This window comes from Camellia sinensis, chromosome 8 (assembly GCF_055761805.1).
Source record: "Camellia sinensis isolate YWXY chromosome 8, ASM5576180v1, whole genome shotgun sequence".
In the NCBI taxonomy this organism is placed as follows: Eukaryota; Viridiplantae; Streptophyta; class Magnoliopsida; order Ericales; family Theaceae; genus Camellia; species Camellia sinensis.
This window is the reverse complement of record NC_138968.1, coordinates 141,288,570-141,307,605: the sequence shown is the minus strand read 5'-3', so window position 1 is coordinate 141,307,605 and position 19,036 is coordinate 141,288,570. Positions and strand designations below refer to the sequence as shown.

General features: G+C 41.4%; 1 protein-coding gene across 1 annotated transcript in view; it reads left to right on the top strand.

The window, feature by feature from the left end:
- The window catches only part of LOC145796694 (uncharacterized), a 34,678-nt gene extending 28,488 nt beyond the window's left edge, over positions 1-6,190 (top strand). The window contains exons 2-4 of the mRNA XM_082881859.1: positions 5,202-5,261; positions 5,367-5,754; positions 5,844-6,190. Coding sequence (XP_082737985.1) covers positions 5,202-5,261; positions 5,367-5,754; positions 5,844-6,080 — 685 coding nt within the window. The 3' untranslated portion in view covers positions 6,081-6,190. The remainder of the gene's footprint in view (positions 1-5,201; positions 5,262-5,366; positions 5,755-5,843) is intronic.
- Positions 6,191-19,036: the final 12,846 nt, after the last annotated feature.

The window sequence follows — 19,036 nt, the reverse complement described above, 5'->3', positions numbered from 1 at the left end:
GTCATCTTTCTTCTTGTTTTCTGGGTTATTTGAAATGTATAATCCTGTCTCTCCGGCTTTGTTTTGAATGGACCACATCATCTATTGGTATGTCAACATAGAGATCAACTTCTAGTAGTGTTTCTCCACATTTCTGCTTCCTCTTTCCCCAAACTAAGCTTAAATTATTGGAATTTGGTACTTTATTCTGACTCCCCTTTGAAGGACCTACATTTCCAATTGCCATAAAGTTTGTAGTGTTTCACTTCTATATATGAAAGAGATTGGGGCAAGTTTTATTCATAGGTGCATATTTACACCATAAACATTGCCAAAATCAGATTCTTTGGGCATCACAGTGAGAAGCAAATATGCTTGAAGAATTATCCCACCCTCTCCTGACAGCCTTCGTATCCCTGCCCCATGCGAACCTCTCACCTCTTTAAAAATTCAACCTCTTCCTTCCTCCACATGTACAAGAGACAATTTGTATTTAAAACAAACCTCCGGGGTGTGTTTGTAATTTATACAAAAAAAGAAAAAGCTCAAAAAAATTCTCAACTTTTGAACTATTAAGCTAATTACAATTAACTCAAATTTCTTACATAATTTCTAAAAGTTCTCCATCCAAATTAATTCACCAACCAAACTAAAGGACAAAATAGAAAATTCAAATATAAACTTAAGGGAAAAATCAGAATTAAAATACAAGCCACCAACACCAAAGCTATTCTTATATAGATAGATATATAAACACCTACTATTGATACAAAATCACAAGCAAGTAGATATGTAGGTATGGTGTGTGATGTGTATAGGAGTTTGGAAATAGTCATGTTCTTATTTCAACTTACTTGATTTTCCTAAGGGGAATTTGGAGTTGGGTGTCTTGTTTCAAGCTATGTTGGAATTGGATGCGTCCTTTGTTCATGTATATTTCTCCGCAAAATTGGTTTTGTTTATAGGGACCTTTGACATGCTTACAAGTGCTATAGTGTCTCAACCTACTTAACTTAATTGTATTGCTTTTTTTTTGTTATGTGAAATTGCTGCTTTTGTACAATAAGATCATTCTTAATGTAATCCTTCCATATCCAATATGAGAACTCTATGCATACACAAATATTTTAACCCACGTGTGTCTTTATATGAAATTTGTATTTGTTCAATTAATTTCTTAACGGGTTTTAATTTTTTTAAAAATAAATCATTGGGTAAATTTGATTATTTGATTTTAAAAAAAAGGTCAATTAATGGTGTTTGATTACAATTCTAGATTCTACATTATTTGAAACTCTAAAATACCATCTTAGTGTATTTGCTAATCATTTTGAGCATTGATGCATGTAACTAATGTTAGTAGTTTTTGTGGATGCAATTTGTTATCAAGTGGAAAGTTCAAGATGGACAAAACATGGGTATATTTTCCAAGGTTTATTTCTACACACAACCATAAATATGCTTTCAAATGTTAAGTTACTCATTTTGTTTGGATGGAATTAATAATAATTTAAAGTTCGCTGAGTATCGAATGAGTATGTGAATGGAGCTAGAAAATTTGTTAACATCGCTAAGGCAAATTCAGGGAATCTTGATATGATCATATGCCCTTGTGGAAGTTATCGAAACCTATCACAACAACATTGTGATACTATTTTCAAGCATTTGGTCATGGTAGGGATGGATCCTAAATATACGTCATGGGTTCTTCATGGGGAACGACTATGTGAATCTGTAGAAGTTCAAGACAATGTTGAAATTCCGAAGACATATAGGTTGTTTAGAGATGTTTATGCACAGGATGATTTTTTGCAACCTACAAATGAAAGTAGAGAGAGGGAGTTCACGCGAGCATTAGAAGATGCTGAAACTCCTTTATATCTGGGTTGTACAAAGTACACTAAGTTCTTAGCAATTGTTACTTTATACAAGCATAAAGTTGTGCATGGGGCATTTGATAAGAGTTTTGATGAAAATTTGAGATTAGTGTCTGACATGCTACCAAAAGGTAACACACTTGTGCAATCTATATATTCAGCAAAGAAGTTGCTTAAAGCATTTGATCTGGGGTATGACAAAATACATACTTATGTCAATGATTGTTGTTTATTTAGAAAAGATTTACAGCATATGAAGGCATGCCCAAAATGCAATTGTTCACGTTGGAAAGTAGATAAGTGAACTAAGAAGATTAAAAAGGGGGTTCCAACGAAGATGTTGCGTTATTTTCCCATAATTCCAAGATTTAGGAGAATGTTTAAGTCACAAGAAAAAGCAAAACAATTAACTTGGCATTCCACTCACAAAAGTCAAGATGGAAAGATGCGATATTCAGTTGATTCATTGGCCAGGGATGCAATTGATCACAAGCAGCCCTCTTTTGCATCGAATCCACGAAATCTTCGACTTGGTCTTGCAACAGATGGATTCAATCCCTTTGCAAATCTTAGCTCAACATACATTTGTTGGCCAGTGATGTTAGTGACTTATAATTTTCCTCCATGGTCATGCATGGCAAAGGAAAATATAATGTTGACATTACTTATACCAGGACCAAAGCAACCAGGGAATGACATAGATTTGTAACTGTAGCCACTTATAGAAGACCTACAAGAATTATGGAATAATGGTGTGGCAGTTTATGACGTAGCCAACAAGTCTATGTTTAATTTGAAGGCTATGTTGATGTGGACAATAAATGATTTTCTAGCTTATGGGAAGTTAGCTAGATGTGCCACAAAAGGGAAGTTGAATGTCCTGTATGAAGCATTAACACATGCTCGCAGTGGTTGAATCACAGTAAGAAGACAATGTACATGGGCCATAGGCGATTTCTATCTCTGGATCATCCATTTCGAATGAAAAGAAGTTGGTTTGATGGAAAACAAGAACTTGGAGGAAAGCCTAAACCATTGAGTGGATCTGATGTGTTACATGCAGTAAGAGACATTAAAACTAATTGGGAAAAAACTACAAAAGAAAGGAAAAGAAAAAGGGCCCAAACCAAAAAGAAAAACGACCAAAAAGAGTCAGATTGCGTCCAATCATGGAAGAAAAAGTCCGTATTTTTCAATCTACCATATTGGGATGTAAGTCCTTGGAAAGTAGGATTTTATATTCTTTGGTCTATCATTAGTCTTAGTTAAACTTTTCCTTCTAATTTTTTAAATAATAAATCTTTTGTTGATGTTACAGGCATTGCTTTTACGTCATAACTTGGATGTGATACACATCGAGAAAAATGTTTGTGAAAGCATTTTATGCATACTTTTAAATGTTAAGGGGAAATTGAAGGATGGTCTTAAGGCTCGTAAAGATTTGGCAGAAATGAGAATTAGAAGTGAATTGCATGTAGAGGATAAAGGATCCCATTTTTACTTGTCACCAGCATCACATACACTTTAAAAGGATGAGAAGAAGATTTTTTGTTCTAGATTACAAGATTTGAAGTTGTCTGATGGTTATAGCTCAAATATTATTAATTGTGTTTCATTACAAGGATGCAAGTTAGTTGGACTCAAGTCACATGATTGTCACATCCTATTTCAACAATTGTTGTCAGTCGCATTGAAAGAACGAAGGAATGCAATATTTTGAATGTGCTCTTTTTTCAATCAATTATGTCAAAGGGTGATTGATAGGAATAAGATACAACTTGAAAATGATGTTGCTAAGACATTGTGTATGTTAGAAAGATTCTTTCCTCCATCAATTTTTGATATTATGGTATACTTAACAATTCATATAGGGCGAGAAGCTCACTTATGTGGACCAGTGCAGTTTCATTGGATGTACCCATTTGAAAAGTGAGTCTATATCATATTTTAAATTTAAGTATTGTTTTATCTCTACCGTAAATAAACTTCTAACAAATTTGTTAAGCTGAATTTTATTGTTGTTTAGATATATCAAGATACTCAAAGGTTATGTTAAAAATCGCGCAAGACCTGAGGGATGCATAGCAGAATGCTATCTAGCTGAAGAGTGTATGCAATTTTGTAGTGGGTATATGAAGAAAGAAGCTGAAATTGGTACTCGACATATTCGCAATATAGAGTTTGAAAGTGAAACAATACTAGAAGGACACCCAATTACTTTGGGAAAATCAATAGCGATACCAGACGATGTGTTGCAAATTGCTCGTCGATGTGTGTTAATAAACAATGCAGAAGTCTAACCTTATCTAGAGTAAATATGATGAGTTAAATATTCCTTTGTAATTGTTATTCAAAGAATATTGGGTTCTTATCATTTTGCTTTCTTATTAGGATGCATGTGGAGGAGCTTAAGCGTTCGGATATGTGTTTATTGAGGGATGCTACACTACTACATTCTAGACAAATGGATACTTTTTGTCAATGGTTGAAAGAGAAGATCAATTCTTGTGGTAGTAAGGTGTTGAATACATTGAAATGGCTTGCAGCTAGCCCAAGAAATGATGCAATGTCATACTCGGGTTATGTCATTAATGGCCATCGCTTTCATACAACCAATGTTGAGAGGGCTACACAAAATAGTGGTGTTTCCATCAAAGCAGAAACTCTTTGTTGAGCTAGTAAGAGAGATACGACACAAGTTGTGAGAAAAATCTCTTTTTATGGGGTTATTAAATAGATTATTTTGTTGGATTATTATAAATTCCAAGTCCCCTTATTTAAATGTGATTGGGTAGCTATAGGAAATGGTGTTAAAGTTGAAGATGGATTTACTTTGGTTAACTTACAACATGGAAGACATCAATTTGAGAGAGATTCGTTCATTCTAGCCTCACAAGCAAAACAAGTGTTTTATTTGAGAGATAATGATACATCCAGTTGGGAAGTTGTACTTAAAGCACCCCGAAGAGGTTTCCATGACTTTGAAATATATGATGATGGTGCTTACATGCCGTGTGACCATGTCGATACAGGTAGGCTTGAAATGGCTAATAGTGATGAAGATGAGTGCTATGTAAGGACTGATTGTGAGGGTGTGGAAGTGTTGCTTGATTAATGAGTTACTCTTCATGTTTTGTTGACCTAGTAATGAAGTAAAATAACATTATAAGTACTTGTGTTCTATTGTTATTGATGTTTAAGAATCACTTTTTCACTATGTGATATTTGTGGTGCGTATGAAATTAATTAGTAATTTGTTTTCCCTTTTTACAAAACACTTTCACATACTTGTATCTCATATAAAAAAATATTACTTGATTTGGTTTTGTTCTATCATTTTTTCAGGTGGAATTCTTTTTCTAAGGATTTAGTAATTGAAGTTGCCAACCAACAATGTGTACAGGGGTAACTTTCAAACAAGTGTTTTTTTTCTAATTTGTTTATTTTGGATACACATTTTTAACCAATTATTGGCTGCCATGTCTTTATTTTTTCATGTGTCATAAAAAGTTCTAGAAAGGCAGAAAAAAGACATAGGAAAGAGCAAGAAGCTATAGCTGCTGCCACAATGGATAATAGAAGTGGTGGATCCATTAGAATTTTAGATGTAGGTTCCAATACTCGACAAATTGAATCACCAAATGCAAATGGAGTAGTTGACTTTGGTCAAGAACCAAAGAAGAAAACTAGGGGGGCGTCAAAGTTGAAGATGCATGACAAAGGCAAACAAAAGTGTGAAGAGATTGACTTCAATGAAAGGAACCAACCAATTGGACAAGAATCGGTGCACTTATCAACCTTAGAAGGGATCTTAGCTCGGGAGATGGTGCCAATTAATATAGATTATTGGTCTGAAGCTCCATATAAGATTAAGGATAAGTTATGGGCTTGTGTGAAGGTAGTATGTTTATCTAGTTAATTTTTATACAACAATTCATTATTTTTCCCCTCTTCTAATACGAAATGTTTGCTTATATGAAAATGCAGCTTAGATATAATATAAATGATATCCACAAGACACGTGTAATGCAAAAGTTCGCAAAATTGTGGCGCAATTACAAGTTTGAACTATCAAGAAAAGTAAGAACTCTCGCTGTGGCAGGTAAAGGTCATTTATCACGTAATATTGCCCTTACCAAACCTGATAAGATTGGAATAGTTGAATGGAAGGCATTTGTGAAAAATCGACTTTCAAAAAGCTTTATTGTAAGTTTTTCTTCATAACGATTTTATGTAGAAACTCATTTCTTTTCATTACAATTAAGATAAAGATTAGAAATTCTTAAAAAATGTGGACATTTCAAATGTTTACACTCAGGAAAAGAGTGAAAAATTCAAAGAGATGAGAGCAAAGCAGAAAGAGTTACACATGATGAGTAGAAAAGGCTATGCACGACTAGAGGAAGACATGGTAAGTCTAGCAATATGAACAACATTTATTTCGAAAGCATTTTGATTTTGTTGCTTCTAATTTTGTACTATGTTTTATTTGTTTTTTTTTTTTTTAAAGAAAAATCAAAGCCAAGACCCAGATTCCTATCTAGAGTGGATGTTTGGATCAAAGGACATACATGACAGAAGGGGAAATCTGCCAATGATGTGCTTCAGGAAGCAATGGTATGAATTAGCTTATTATGTTATTAAAGATTGTGATTTCATTCAATTCAATTGAAAGATTACTGGCTGTTGCTTTACACTTGCTTCTCATGTTAAAGTTAAAGAAAATCAGAGAAGAGCTTGAATGTATTTGCAATCTGATGCAATTGCTCTGTTGGACTGAGTTGTGGCTGCAACTGCTGCAACTGTTCTGTTGTTCTGAGCTGTGGTCATGGCTGTGGCCTTGGCTGCAGCTTTACCTTGACTTGTAATGCCTTGGCCAACTGCCCATGTTGTGGATTTGGCTACAGCCGTGTAGCCCTTGTGTTCTTCAATTGTCTTGCTGGTCTGACCTCCTAAACCTGCTGGTAGTTACCTAAATATGGTTGACATTCAGATTTGGCATACTTTATCCTACCCTTGGAACCCATTTTTATTTGGCATTCAAGTTTGTATTTTGTTGGAATTCAAGTAATAACAATTTTATCATAATTAGTAAAAATTACCAAGAAAAGGGTTAAAATCATATCCATTGATTTCCTGATGAATAAAAACTATGGAAAAACAATAACTTCAGAAAGAGGGTAAAAAAAAAGAGAGATTGAAATGGAAAAAGATAAGTAGATGTTTAGCTTAAAAATCACACACAACACCTTTTTCATTATTAATTATGTAGTTCTTTTACGTGCATAAAATTGGATGAGAGAAATTAACAAGGAGATTGGGATTTGGTTAATCTCTGTCATAAGCCAAATGAAAAGTGACTTTCGTTATTGGTCTTGCGGTGTTGCTCATAAGCAGATTTTCTGCTGTACAGGTTTATAATGTTTACCTATCATTTAATTCTGAGTTGGGAGTATTTGAGGGGTGAGTTCTGTGAGACCATACCCTTATTTATAATCTTTACGGGCCTTTAATGCACATGCTGGTCTGTCTCAATCAAGGTCTTAAAAATGGTTGAAAGATTCTGCCTGTTTAATAATGATAACAAGGTGATTATTGTAATTTGAATAGGAAAAGGACAGGTTGGTATGTTATAGAAGTGATTTTGAATGACTTGTTCAAGTTTACTTTTTTCATCTTATCTGTAGAAAATCTGCTTATGAACATGGAAGATGCTTTTGTGTTGTTTAGTTATTTAGCTAAAGTGGAGATCACTCTTGTAAGGAATTTAATTAGTTGGGAATTTCTTTAGTCTATCAATCAGTGTTGGAAATATTACCTTTGACAATGTCGGAGCCATGTCTAAGAGAGTGGTGTCAATTGATGACACTCGATAAATTTATTTATTTTTTTTAACCCATGCAGAAATATGCTAAAATGGTGCCTAAAATTTTTGTTTTTCATGTGATTTGATGAGTTTGAATTACTTTTGTTTGTAGGGAATATATAAAATTAAGTTGATGTTATTGTAGAAACAAAAAAATATAATACAATAACATTGATGATTACTAGTTGAATGAAATTCTTAGTTACGCCATTGAATTTGTTTAGGGCATGGACGATATATACAATAGATGACAAAAGAATTCTAATACCAATGATGGATTAGTAAACCATTTCATCAAAGCTACTCTTCAGATCAAATCCTACAGAATTAAGGAATGATTCTGTCAAACTTCAAAAACTTTTGTAGGCAAGTGCTTGGCATTATGTTTTGCTTTCTTTGGGCATAGTCTTTCTTGTATACTGCTGATTAATAAGAGCAACTCTTCATTCTTGTCTTTTCCTTGAAGCTTCCTCAAATAAAGACAATGACATCATTATAATATAGGCCCCCTACAACTTTTCTTCTCATTGGGAGAAAATGGAGTTTTTTTTTTTTCTCTTTTCAACGCCTGGAGGTTGATGTGTTAGTTTGTTTGGTTTAGATGACCAAAAAGGGGTAAAGTACACGTGTGTTTGTTTGTTTGGTTTAGATGACCCAAAAGGGAGTAAAGTACACATGGTGCCCAACTCTGATTTTTATTAGTTGAAATAGTAAAATTTATTATTTTATTTTATTTTTTAAATAATGGAACTTGATGAATTAAAAAAAAAAATTGTACATTCTACGACAAGTAAATTAGGTTATTATATGAAATATTTCACATTATTCCATATACAGCCTGGTCCTAAGATTTTCAGGGCCCAAAGCCGATAATCAATTACTAAATTTCTGAGGCCCTTCACATTTTTTTTATTGAATGAAAAAAAAAAAAAATTAAGGTAAAGGACAAAAGATTTGTATTAAAATCACAAAAAATACTTAGCATTACATTATAACAACTAAAAAGTATCACTTGATCCTCGCTCTTCTTGCACTTTTAGGAGCAAGTAAATCAATCATACTTGCATAATCTAGTTTTTTCTAAAATCATTTTCAATGGATAACAATTCTAATCCATTCAATCTTTCTTGTAACATGGTTGATCGAAAGTAATTTTTGATGAACTATTAGTGTCGATCTATAAGTATCGTGAACTATTAAACTTAAATAAGTTTTTCTTGATGATGTAAATACCAATATTATAATAGTAATTAATTGTGCAAAAGACAAGATAAATATTTAAATAATTGAATAGAATTTTTTTTTTTTTTTTTTTTTTTTTACCTATGCTTGTTGCTGCTTCGTCTGGGCTGCTTGTGTGTACTTCATCCTTGCTGGTGTGTTATCAAACAAATGTAGGGAAGGTTGGATTAAGAGATGATAGGGTTAGGAATTAGAAAAATGGGCCATTTAGACTGTTGGGTTGGGCCTTAAACTGTCAGCCTTTTAATGGGTCAAAAAAATTAAGTTAATTTGGATCCTTTTTTTAATTTTTCTTTGAACTTAAAACACACCTAACATATTATACTAACTTACAATAGGAGGGGGCCCTTATTTTAGGCCTATTTTGAGGGGCTCTAAGCCGTGGCCTTGTGGGCCTATGGCCAGGGCCGGGCCTGTCCATGTACGCCGTGGTATTTTCTATTTATCTACGGCATACTGAGCAAGTCGTTATATTATATATTTTACGGTGCACAATCAGCATCGTTATTTGTCCCACCAAATAACGTCATGAAAAAGTGATCGTAGAAAACGTAACAACGACGCACAAAATTGGTTGTTAAATAGTTTTTAACAGCGTATTATAACATGTCGTAGAAAAAGTAACAACGACGCATAAAATGTGCTGTTAAATAGTTTTTAACGACGTATTATAGCATGTCGTTGAAAGTGAATGATTTTCCATGATTGGTCATAATATGACGTGCCGATGCACGTCGCAGAAGGGTTTTTATGGCATGCATTGCGTGCCGTAAAAACCCTTTTTTGTTATAATGTAATGTCATCATTAAAGAAAAAATTGATTATAACTAAAGAAAAAAATAATGTAACTAAGGGACATATAATATAGAGGGATTACGATCTCGGTGCTAACCTAATAAGAATCTATTAATTAAGTTGGGATACTTTTTGCACCCCTCCATTCTTTATTATATGATGATATCACTAGTGAAGCTCTTGACTATCATCAAGTTACTCAAACTTTTTCCTGATAAAAAAAAATAAAATAAAATAAAAGTTAGAGGGATCACAATCTCTTTTGGAGAGGTTATTACTTATCAAATTAAAAAAAAAAAAACAAAAACAAAAACAAAAACAAAAGAAGTGCAATATAGAGATGGAAACCACCATACTTCCTCGCCAACATTATCAAATTAAAAACAAAAAAACGAAAGCAGTACAATATAGGATGGAAACCACTCTACTTATTATTCCACAAAAGTAGTACAATATAGGATGGAAACCACTCTATCATCAAATTATTCCACTGAGTGATAAATAAAGTCGAAAACATGCCCATAGTACCGACACTAGAAAGCCAAATAGGAGAAACCTTGGTGCCACAGATCATCAAATACCGGCAAAAGTCTCGAGCGCATCCAACCTAGCACTGTTAAGGTATTTGGCAAGATAATCAGAATAAACAAATGTTCGGTAGCGCAGAAGATGTTCTTCATCTACAAGTTGTAGAGGTATCTCAACACTCACTCCATCCTTTGGAACAGAAAAGAACCCGTATGAAAGCCTCTCTTTGTCACCGCTCATCACCACCCTGTGTTGCATTGCTTCTGATGATACAGTTACTACACAACGGGTCCCAGGTGGAATGGGTCGGACTAATCCACGCTTCTTCAACCGGTAACTGAGTGTTCAAGCCCACCAGAGACCCTACACAGGAGTTCAACGGGGAACGAGGAGTCCCCTACCAAACCCTCCGACGAGCAAGTTAGAGAGAGAGAGAGAGAAGTGAAATGTAGAGATATGAATTGGAGATAAAAAAACTTAACCTTCTTCTTGTCTTCAACGTCTGCTTATATCCTTTAGTAATCATTTCGTCGTCCCTTCCGACCTACCACCTTGGCCGAAAGTCTATGCTGTAACTTACCTTGTTCAGGGTGAGGGGGTGCTGTTCCGATGGAGAGGTGTTGTCGTAATAAATGCTGTGATGGGCTGCATTAATGGTGATGTGCAGTGGTAATAACTTTGCAGATCTTTGTCTGCTGATATGGCTTATCCTTTACCTGTCGTATGTCTGAATGTCATTGGCTCTTTATGCTACGTTGGATTCTAGCTGTTCTGGACTTCACCAGCTGGGTTATGTATTGGGCTCCAAGTGATGGGCTTGGGTTGTTCATAGTGGGCTATGGCCTTTATGGGCTTACCCACGTCAGTAGTCCCCTATTCCGAGTGCAGTTTTAGTCCAATGAAGGAAATACTAATGAAGAGAATGAGGGTGTTAGAGACTGGCAGGATGGAGGTCGACCGGCAGGGGTGACCGAGTGGGTGGACCGACCGTGAGGTGGACCGAGTAGAAGGGAGGACCATGAGGTGGACTGACCGCAAATCGTGGCCGAGTGGAAGGGACGACCACGAGGAGAGCCGACCGCGAAGGTTGGCCGAGTGGGAGGGCCGACCATGAGGAGGGCTGACCGCGAAGGTTGGCCGAGTGGAAGGGCTGACCATGAAGAGGGCCGACCGCGAAGGGTAAGGTGGAGGGGCGCGGGCCTCAAGAGACGACGTGTCACGTGGTGATTTGAAGTGGAAAAGATAGGGTAAGGGGAGGAGACAGTGGATCGTGGTCGTACACGTGGTAACATCTCATGGGGGGGAGATTAGGCATTGGATCAGAAATGAAATGATAGGTCATTATGGGTGTTGAAAAGACAGTTTTGGCGGATGTTTTGAAAAGTTTTCAAACTGGCGCAAATTAATTGCGACCCTTGGAATACGGGCAAGCCTTGGGCTTTTGGCATTATTCGATTTACCTACTTCTTTGCCAAAAATCAAAACATCCCAAGTGTTAAATCCTTTGTTGCTGACGATACACCGCTGCAACATTTTTTTAATTTCCTTGCACCTACATCCGAAGCGATCCGCAGACATACCATAGAAATGGCCCAAGAAGAAGCTGTGAATGTCAGGGTAGATCTACTTGGTGATGATGACGCAGTGGACTTAGCAGAGCAGTATAGGACGAAGAGGCAAATGGAGAGGGTGGGGGAACCGGTGGTACGATCTCATGCTTCCACCATGATAGCAGCTCCGAAGCCAATCAGCCAGATGGAACCAGATCGCTGGCACACGAAGGCTGACAAATCAACGGTTACCGTGGTGGAGTTAGAGGCTATTCGCGAAAAATACCAGGTGCCTGCTGAAATAGAATTACTGTTGCCGACGTCAACGGAAAGGCCATCCGACGCATGGCCGGGGGAGTTTTCCCTTTACGAGGAAGCATTGAATGGAGGACTGAGGCTGCCACTGCCGCAAGTGGTGGTAGATGTCCTGAACCATTTGGAGGTGGCACCGGGCCAACTAATGCCCAACGCGTGGAAGATTGTACTGGCCTGTGCAAGCGCGTGGTCAAAGGCGAACGAAGGGGCGGCCATGACAGTAGACGAATTCTTCGCATGTTACAAGGCCTCAGGACAACAAGAGACTTGGGTGATGTTGCAGGCGGCGGCAGGGAGGGGTCTGGTGGCGGGGCTGCCGTCATCAATTAAAGGTTGGAGGCCGCGGTGGTTCTATGTGTCTGCGAATGGAGGGGCTGGGGTGCACACGGTGTAGAGAGTGCCCACCAAATCTGTAGAGCCAAAACTGGGAGCAGCGGCAAAGGAGAGAATAAAGAAGGTGAAGGCATGGCCGGAGAAGGAGGGGGTCAGGTGGGACGAACTCGTTCAACCCTCAGCCTTGTTTGGAGCGGGGTTGGGTCCTCAGCCGAGCGGTGGAGATCTGGGGTGAGCTGAATTGGAGACGAAGAGGAAAGTGCAAGAGGCTGAGGATATGGCCATCCTTGCCAAAGCCAGTAAGTTCAAAGAGTCCCGGGAAGACCGACCGCCAAAGCCGATTGCGAGGGAGAGGATCTGACCTCGCTCCAAACCCTTGGGGGAGAAAGACTTAGGTGGATTTGTGCCCCGACCGCCTCCAGCTGATCCTTTGAAGGAGAGGGCTTTGAAGGAGAAGGAGGTGAAGGGTGTGGTAAAAAAGAAGAGGAGAGTGATGAGGAGTGAAGAAGAGCTTGCCGTGAAGAGGAGGAGGGAAGTGATGGCAGAAGAGACCAGCATAGCCAAGGAGGCAGAGAAGGGGGGAATGAGGAGACCCCAGGAGGGGTGGTCGTCCCAAAAGTGGTGGAGATCGCCTCGGAGAGAGTGGAGGTCGTTCCAATAATGGTGGAGATCACCTCAGAGGTGGCGAGGGTCGCCCCCGAAGTACAAGTAGAAGGTGGGGCAACTGGCCCTGAGCCAAGGGGAGGAGAACAACCCCGGGGGGTCCTGCGCCCCAAGGAGGGGGTGTCAGGCTGACAACCGGGATCTACCACACTCTCACAGTGGCTGGGCGGCTGGAGGGAGAATAAGGCCCAGCCAGGGTAGGTGCAGATCGTATTGTGGAGATTGTGGATGAGGCAACCGTGCGCTCAGTAGCCAAATTCAATGAGGCTAAGTTGCTGAGGGGGTTATGCTCTGCTCAAATGGAGGTAACCACCTTAGCAGGAGCTCTGCTGAGAAAGGCGGCAGCTGCAAAGATGAAGGCAGATGAGGCTAAGGCTCAACTTGCAAGTTTGAAGGAAGAGTGTGCAGGCTGGGAAAGTGCCCATGCTGAGCTGTGAGTGGTCAAGTTGGAGCTGGAGAACGAACGCCGCCAGGTTGTGTCGCTCGAGTTCTAATTGGTAGGTGAGCAGAAGAAGCTGGGGGATGCTCAAAAGGACTGCGCGGTCGCCATCGAACGATTTGAAGAGGCTATGACTAGCAATGAAAATCTGCGTGCCCAGCAGATCAAGGAAAAAGAAGACGCAGACCTGGAGATTGCTGGGCTGCAGAAGGAGCTGGAAGATGAGCATGTTAACGCAATGGAGGGGAGGGAGGGCCTGCAGAAGGAGTTGCAGGAAGAGAGGGCCAAGGCGGCTGTTGAAAGGGCAACCCTGCAGAAGGAGTTGGAGGAAGAGAGGGCTAAGGCAGCCTCTGAAAGGGCGACCTTGCAGAAGGAGTTGGAGGAGGAGGAGAGGGCCAAGGCAGCCTCTGAAAGGGCGGCATACCTCGATCTATGTGTTGCAGCAGTGGATCAGTTCAAGGGTTCTGTTGAATTTCAGATGGCAGTTGATGCCGCGATTGCCAGCAGCTTGGCGAGGGAGGAGTCTGGGGGGGCGGGCCCGTCGAGGACGACCGCTGGGGCCAGGACTGAGGCAGAAGTTATTGAAAGCTTCCAGCGGTCCGACTTCTATAAACACGAAATGGCTGAGTTCTGGGACAGTGGTTGGAAGATGTTCAAGCGTAAAGCTGAGGAGCTGTTCCCAGACTTAGACCTGAGTAGTGTAAAAATTGACGACGACGACGATGTGGCCCAGACCCCCCTGGATGAGGGTATTGAAGAAGAAGACCTCGTGTCCAGTGAGGAGGAGTAATTGAAGAAGAAGAAGAAGAAGAAGACCTTGTACTTAGAGTTGTTTTTGTGTGTTTGTTTTTGTTTTTGAATTACTGTAATGAACTTATGTACAAATTTGTGAATAAATAAAATTTCAGTTGTGTTTTCATTCGATTGTCTGTGCTTGTGCATCTGAAATGAATGAGAATGGTGGCTTGTGTGCATCTGCAAAGTGGAGGTAAAGTTGTAATAAAAACTAAATTTAAGAACTCTTCAATGTAGAGTGGAAGTGAATCTGTAATAAAAACTCAATGCAGAGTAAAGTTAAAGGCTCCTCAATGCAGAGTGAAATTTAAAATGTGATAAAATTATGAGTTTGTGTTTGCCACACTGCTGAAGTGGATGAGAATGGTTTATTGGAGTTAGGCTTGACTAGTAAGGAAAGAGGTTGACTTGTAAAAGTTGATAGAGAAGAAAATAATCTGACTAGTAAAGGAAACATGTAAGAACGTCGTTGGAATTTGACTAAGAGAAAAGTGGTGTAAAAACTTGGACCTGGAATTGTGACTAAGTGTGTCTACTAATGCCACAAGTATGCGTGCTCAGTTGGGGCTAAGCTGTGATTTACTGACATTGCAAGTAACTCATTTTGGACCTGGAATTGTGGCGCTCAGTTTGGCTGAGACTTGTTATGCTTGGTCTGGCTGAGGCTTGGTCTGGCCGAGTGCTTCATGCTAAGTCTGACTGAGGCTTTTGGTGCTCAGTCTGGCTGAGGCTTTTGGTGCTCAGTCTGGCTGAGGTTGTTAAGGCTCGGTCTGGCTGAGGCTTTTGGTGCTCAGTCTGGCTGAGGCTGGTGGCACTCGGTCTGGCCAAGGCTTTTGGTGCTCAGTCTGGCTGAGGTTGTTGGCGCTCAGTCTGGCCAAGGCTTTTGGTGCTCAGTCTGGCTGAGGCTGTTGGCGCTCGGTCTGGCCAAGGCTTTTGGTGCTCAGTCTGGCTGAGGCTGTTGGCGCTCGGTCTGGCCGAGGCTTTTGGTGCTCAGTCTGGCTGAGGCTGTTGGCGCTCGGTCTGGCCGAGGCTTTTGGTGCTCAGTCTGTCTGAGGCTGTTGGCGCTCGGTTTGGTCGAGGCTTTTAGTGCTCAGTCTGGCTGAGGCTGTTGGTGCTCGGTCTGGCCGAGGCTTTTGGTGCTCAGTCTGTCTGAGGCTTTTTGGCGGTCGGTCTGGCCGAGGCTCTTGGTGCTCAGTCTGGCTGAGGCTTCTGGTGCTCAGTTTGGCTGAGGCATTTAGTGCTCAGTCGGGCTAAGGCTGCTAGTGCTCAGTCTGGCTGAGGCTTTTTAATAAGTGCTGCAACAAAAATGTTATTGAGATAACACACAGATAGCTGAGATACAAAATTGTTGTCATGGAAAGTGCGATCCAGTTGATAAAAATTTACATTATGCCAGGGGAGAACAAGTATGTTCATGTGTGTAAATTCGTCAAAAAGAAAATACAATAACTGAGCAATAAAAAGGTAAGAGTTTATTGAAAGTAGCGCTTCAAGTGTTCAGCGTTCCATAGGTGGGAGAGGTCTCGACTTTCCATGTCTTGAAGTCGGTAAGTGCCCGGACGTGGTCGGGCTTTTACAACGTAAGGTCCCTCCCATTTGGCTGCTAGTTTACCCTCAATCGGATTTTTGGTGGCAAGAGTTACTTCTCTCAAGACAAGGTCCCCTACAGCGAACTCTCTTGGTCGGACTTTGCGGTTGTAGTGTGTTCTCATTTTCTGTTGGTATGAGGCCAATCTGACAGCGGTGGTCTCTCTGAGCTCTTCGATTAGGTCTAGGTCTGCCCGACGGAGTTCTTTGGTTAGTTCTGGATCTGGATGTAAAACCCTTGGGGTAGGCAGACCGACTTCCACTGGAATAACCGCCTCAGCGCCGTATGTTAAGCGAAAGGGGGTCTCTCCAGTGGGAGTCCGAGCGGTAGTACGGTAAGCCCAGAGTACATTCGGTAATTCCTCAGCCCAAAGTCCTTTAGCAGCTTCCAACTTAGTTTTGATGATCTTCAGAAGAGAACGGTTGGTGACCTCGACTTGGCCATTGGCTTCGGGATGACCTGGGGAGGAGAAACAGGGTTGGATCTGGAGGCTGCACAGAACTTTCTGTACTTGGCGTTGTCGAGTTGTTTGCCGTTGTCTGAGACGATGGCTTGAAAGATGCCAAACCTGTATACGATCGACTGCCAGATGAATTTGGTTGTGTTCCGTTCGGTAATGGTGGCAAGGGGTTCTACTTCTACCCACTTGGTGAAGTAATCAATGGCGACAATCGCGAACTTGGTCTGGCCTCAGCCGATGGGAAGTGGACCAACTAAATCGATCCCCATTTGGCGAACGGATAAGGACTGCAAAGTGTGATCAACTCTGTGGGAGGAGCATGGGAGATGTTGGCGAAGCGTTGACATTTATCACATTTGAGCACGAAGTCGGTCGCATCTTGGTTGAGGGTAGGCCAGAAATATCCAGTGCGGAGTATTTTGTGGGCTAGGGACCAGCCGCCTGAATGATTACCGCAGATACCCTCATGGATTTCTCGCATCACATAGGTTGCTTGAGCTGGACTGAGGCATCGCAGATACGAGCGTGAAAAACCACGTTTGTACAAAGACACCACTGATGAGAATGTAATTGGACAACCGGGTCTTAACTTTGGTGACTTGCTGTTCGTCATCTGGAAGTTCCCCTATTGTCAAAAATAGAAAGATGTCCGATGCCCAAGGGATGGGCTCATTCTGGAGGAACTGCACTTCTTGCTGATCAGGAGAAATGGCAGGGTGGGCTAGGTATTCGAGATGGACACCATGGCTGCGGTCAGACTAGTCTGCAGAAGCCAGCTGAGCCATCTCGTCTGCCTTTGAGTTTTCCGCCCAAGGAATGCGCTGGATGTGGAAGGTATTGAAGAGGCGAACGAGGGGAAGGGCAATATCCCTGTAAGCCCGCATTGTGTCCTCCTTTGCATCGAATTCCCCTGTAATTTGTCCGACAATGAGCTGGGAGTCGCTGAACACCCGGATGTGGTTGACACCAATGTCCCTGGCCAGGCGGAGCCCTGCTATCAATGCCTCATATTCGGTCTCATTGTTACTGGCATCGAACAAGAAACGGAGAGCACATTTGAAATAACCACCCTCAGGGGCGGTGAGGTTGAGGCCAGCCCCACTGCCTTCTCTACGGGATGATCCGTCGACATTGAGAGTCCAAGAATGAGGGTCCTCTGGCTCGGTAGGGGTTGGTGGGGGCGGAGTGGTCGTGGTTGGGGTAGGATTAGTGAACTCCAGGATGAAATCGGCGATAGCCTGCCCTTTAATTGCTGTTCAAGGTCGGTAGGAGATGTCAAACTGGCTGAGTTCCACCGACCATTGCATGAGTCTGCCAGAGAGCTCTGATTGCTGCATTACCTTCTTCAAAGGTTGGTCGGTGAGGACAACTATGGAATGGGCTTGGAAGTAAGGACGGAGTCGTCTGGAGGCGATGACCAGGGCTAAGGACAATTTTTCTAACAGTGGGTAATTCTGCTCGGCGCCCCTGAGGGCCCGACTGATGTAGTAGACCGGCCGTTGAACAGAGTCGTCTTCCCTGATAAGAGCTGCACTGACTGTGGTGCTTGAAACGGCTAAGTAGAGGAAGAGGGGTTCGCTAGTGATTGCCTGAGATAGGAGGGGGGGTTGGCCATGCATTGCTTCAACTGTTGAAAGGCCTCTTCGGACTCGGTCGTCCATTCAAAAGTTTGCCGAAGAACTTTGAAGAAGGAGAGGCACTTATCCGTTGCGCGGGAAATGAAGCGGTTAAGGGCGGTAACTCGGCCAGTGAGTCTTTGAACTTCCTTAATTGTTCTGGGTGACTGCATTTCAATCAAGGCTTTGATCTTTTCAGAGTTAGCTTCAATGCCCCGTTGACTGACCATGAAACCCAAGAACTTCCTAGATCCTACGCCGAAGGCGCACTTCTCCGGGTTGAGCTTCATTTGGTACTTTCGTAGGGTGGCGAAGGTCTCTCGCAATTCGGTCAGATGGTCAGCGGAGAGTTTGCTCTTGACTAGCATTCATCGACATATACTTCCATGTTCCGACCGATCTGATGATGGAAAATGGCATTGACCAACCGTTGGTAGGTGGCCCCAGTATTTTTCAGTCCAAATGGCCTCACTTGGTAATGGTAGGTGCCTCAGTCGGTAATGAAGGAGGTGTGTTCCCGATCAGATGGATGCATCAGAATTTGGTTATACCCAGAGAAAGCATCCATGAAGCTGAGCATTTGGTGACTGGTCGTGACGTCGACCAGTAAATCTATGCGGGCAAGAGGATAACTGTTTTTGGGGCAAGCTCGGTTGAGGTCTGAGTAGTCGACACAAAGTCGCCATTTACCATTGTTCTTGCGAACTAGGACCACGTTTGACAACCATCTAGGGTAGTCCACGTTCTTGATGAATTGGGCCTCAAGAGGCTTGTCAACCTTTGCGGCAATAAGAGTATTGCGCTTAGGATGAAAGATGCGCTGCTTCTGGCGGTAAGGTCGGAAATGGGGTTCAATGCTGAGGCGATGGGTTATGAAGGAGGGGTCAATACCCGGCATGTCTAAATGGGTCCAGGCAAAGACATCATTGTGCTTGGTCAAGAGGGCAGTAAGGTCGTCCTTTGCTTGGGGGGATAGTTGGCTGCCGATTT